This window comes from Aplysia californica, unplaced genomic scaffold, assembly GCF_000002075.1.
Source record: "Aplysia californica isolate F4 #8 unplaced genomic scaffold, AplCal3.0 scaffold00431, whole genome shotgun sequence".
In the NCBI taxonomy this organism is placed as follows: domain Eukaryota; kingdom Metazoa; phylum Mollusca; class Gastropoda; order Aplysiida; family Aplysiidae; genus Aplysia; species Aplysia californica.
Window position 1 is genome coordinate 98,115 of NW_004797701.1, and position 2,024 is coordinate 100,138.

General features: G+C 42.6%; 1 protein-coding gene across 1 annotated transcript in view; it reads right to left on the reverse strand.

Annotated features, from left to right (window-relative positions):
- LOC101861831 (sialin) overlaps positions 1 to 2,024 on the reverse strand; it is a gene marked incomplete at its 3' end in the record, with an annotated part of 34,637 nt that overhangs the window by 9,766 nt on the left and 22,847 nt on the right. The window contains 2 exon segments of the mRNA XM_013086061.2: positions 374 to 461; positions 1,057 to 1,186. Coding sequence (XP_012941515.1) covers positions 374 to 461; positions 1,057 to 1,186 — 218 coding nt within the window.

A 2,024-nucleotide genomic window follows, 5' to 3' on the forward strand; every position in this document is an offset into this window, starting at 1 on the left:
AGACGTCGTTGGGGATGGGGAGGGATAGAGACTGAGAGAGTGAGAGAGACAGAGAAAGAGAAAGCCGGGAAGAGAGAGAGAGAAAGAGAGAGAGCGAGAGAGAGAGAGAGAGAGAGAGAGAGAGAGAGAGAGAGAGAGAGAGAGAGAGAAAGAGAGAGAGAGAGAGAGAGAGAGAGAGAGGGGGGGGGAGAAAGAGAAAGACAGAGAGCGGAGACAAAGACAGAAGTAAAAAGAGTTGATAGATAGATAGATAGATAGATAGATAGATGGATAGATAGATAGATAGATAGATAGATAGAGACAGAGACAGGCAGAAATAGAGGAGGTAAGACAGAGTTTAGAGACAGAGACAAAGACACCCCACACAACTCACCCATTCCCACGATGCCAAAGAGCAAGCTGGTCTCATAGCGTGGAGTCCACTGGCCTACCAGAGCGAATGTCGGTGCGTACAGAAATCCCTGAGGAGAAAAAAAAAAGGGGGGGGGGGGGGATAAAAACATTGAACATATTTTATAACGTCACAATGTTCAGAAATTCCATCAATTTTTTATTTTTTCTCATCGTACTTACATGAACAACAAGACACAATTAATTCCTACCAAACTAAAAATGTTTATTATGTCCATCGCGCTCATAATCATATGGCATTATGCAGTTGCGAGCGACGCAAAACACCCTCCCCCCCTTCCAAAAAAAAGGATTGACCAAATGTCCCCACATCATTACTCGTGGTGGTTGGCGGGTGCTCTGGTGTGGTTTGCTCCCTCTTTCCTATCAAACATCGATCGTCCTTATCTCCCCTCCTTCTTTTTTGTGTACGTTACTCTCTTGTAACATTTATCATCTAATCTTCGGCACTTATGTGACCTTATTGTGTTGCAAGTGCCGTAAAACTTTTACTTTAAAAAACCCATAATAACTCACGTCAATGACCTTATTGTGTTGCAAGTGCCGTAAAACTTTTACTTTAAAAAACCCATAATAACTCACGTCAATGACCTTATTGTGTTGCAAGTGCCGTAAAACTCTTACTAAAGAAACACAATTACTCACGTCAATGAGTCCAGTTATGGCGCGGTCAGCATACAGCCAGCCAAGGCCCAGGCGAGCTGCAGGGACGGCCAGCACTTGGAAAATAGACACAAGGATCAGACCAATGACCACCACTCGTTTGGGCCCAAATCTGGTGACAAATGAGTAATAATAATACGTGATAAATAACTAATATAGCGTTTGTATAGCGTGTGTTCCACGCTCGACAGCAAGTATATACGTTTTAGACTATATAATGAAGACACAGAGAGAGAGAGAGAGAGAGAGAGAGAGAGAGAGAGAGAGAGAGAGAGACAGACAGACAGACAGACAGACAGACAGACAGACAGACAGACAGACAGACAGACAGACAGACAGACAGACAGTGGGTGGTGGTTAGCGGGTGCTCTGGTGTAGTTTTGTTCCTTCTTTCCTATCAAACATCTATTGTCTTTATCTCTCCTCCTTTTTTGTGTTTGTTACTCTCTTGTAATACCTCTGATCTTCGGCACTTAATATGACCTTATTGTGTTGCAAGTTCCGAAAAACTCTTTACTAAGACTAAACTAAAGAGCTAGAAAGCGTCGTATGGTAGAAACGTGACGTCAAAGTCAACCACAATCCTGGACTGAATATTGGACCGTTTAAAAAGATGTAAATGTTTTTACGCTTCTTTCGACACACTTTAGATAATATCAGTTAGGTGTATTTTGATGTACCTTTCAGCCAGGGTCGGTCCAGGCTGAGAGGGATACAACAGAAAGACCCAAATAATCTATAAAAATTCTCGCCTTTCCGGAATTGAACTCGGGTCTCCTGCGGTCCTAAAACTGCACTAAAGTAAGCAGTTTAATTAATGGCATGGTATCTGATGGTGTAGGTATAACGCAACGCCTCTTTCATAACTGATGTTATTTGTGAGGCAATAGACTACCCCAGATTTTGACGTCCATCCCTGAAAAACGAGGTTATGACGTGAGGAGTTTAAA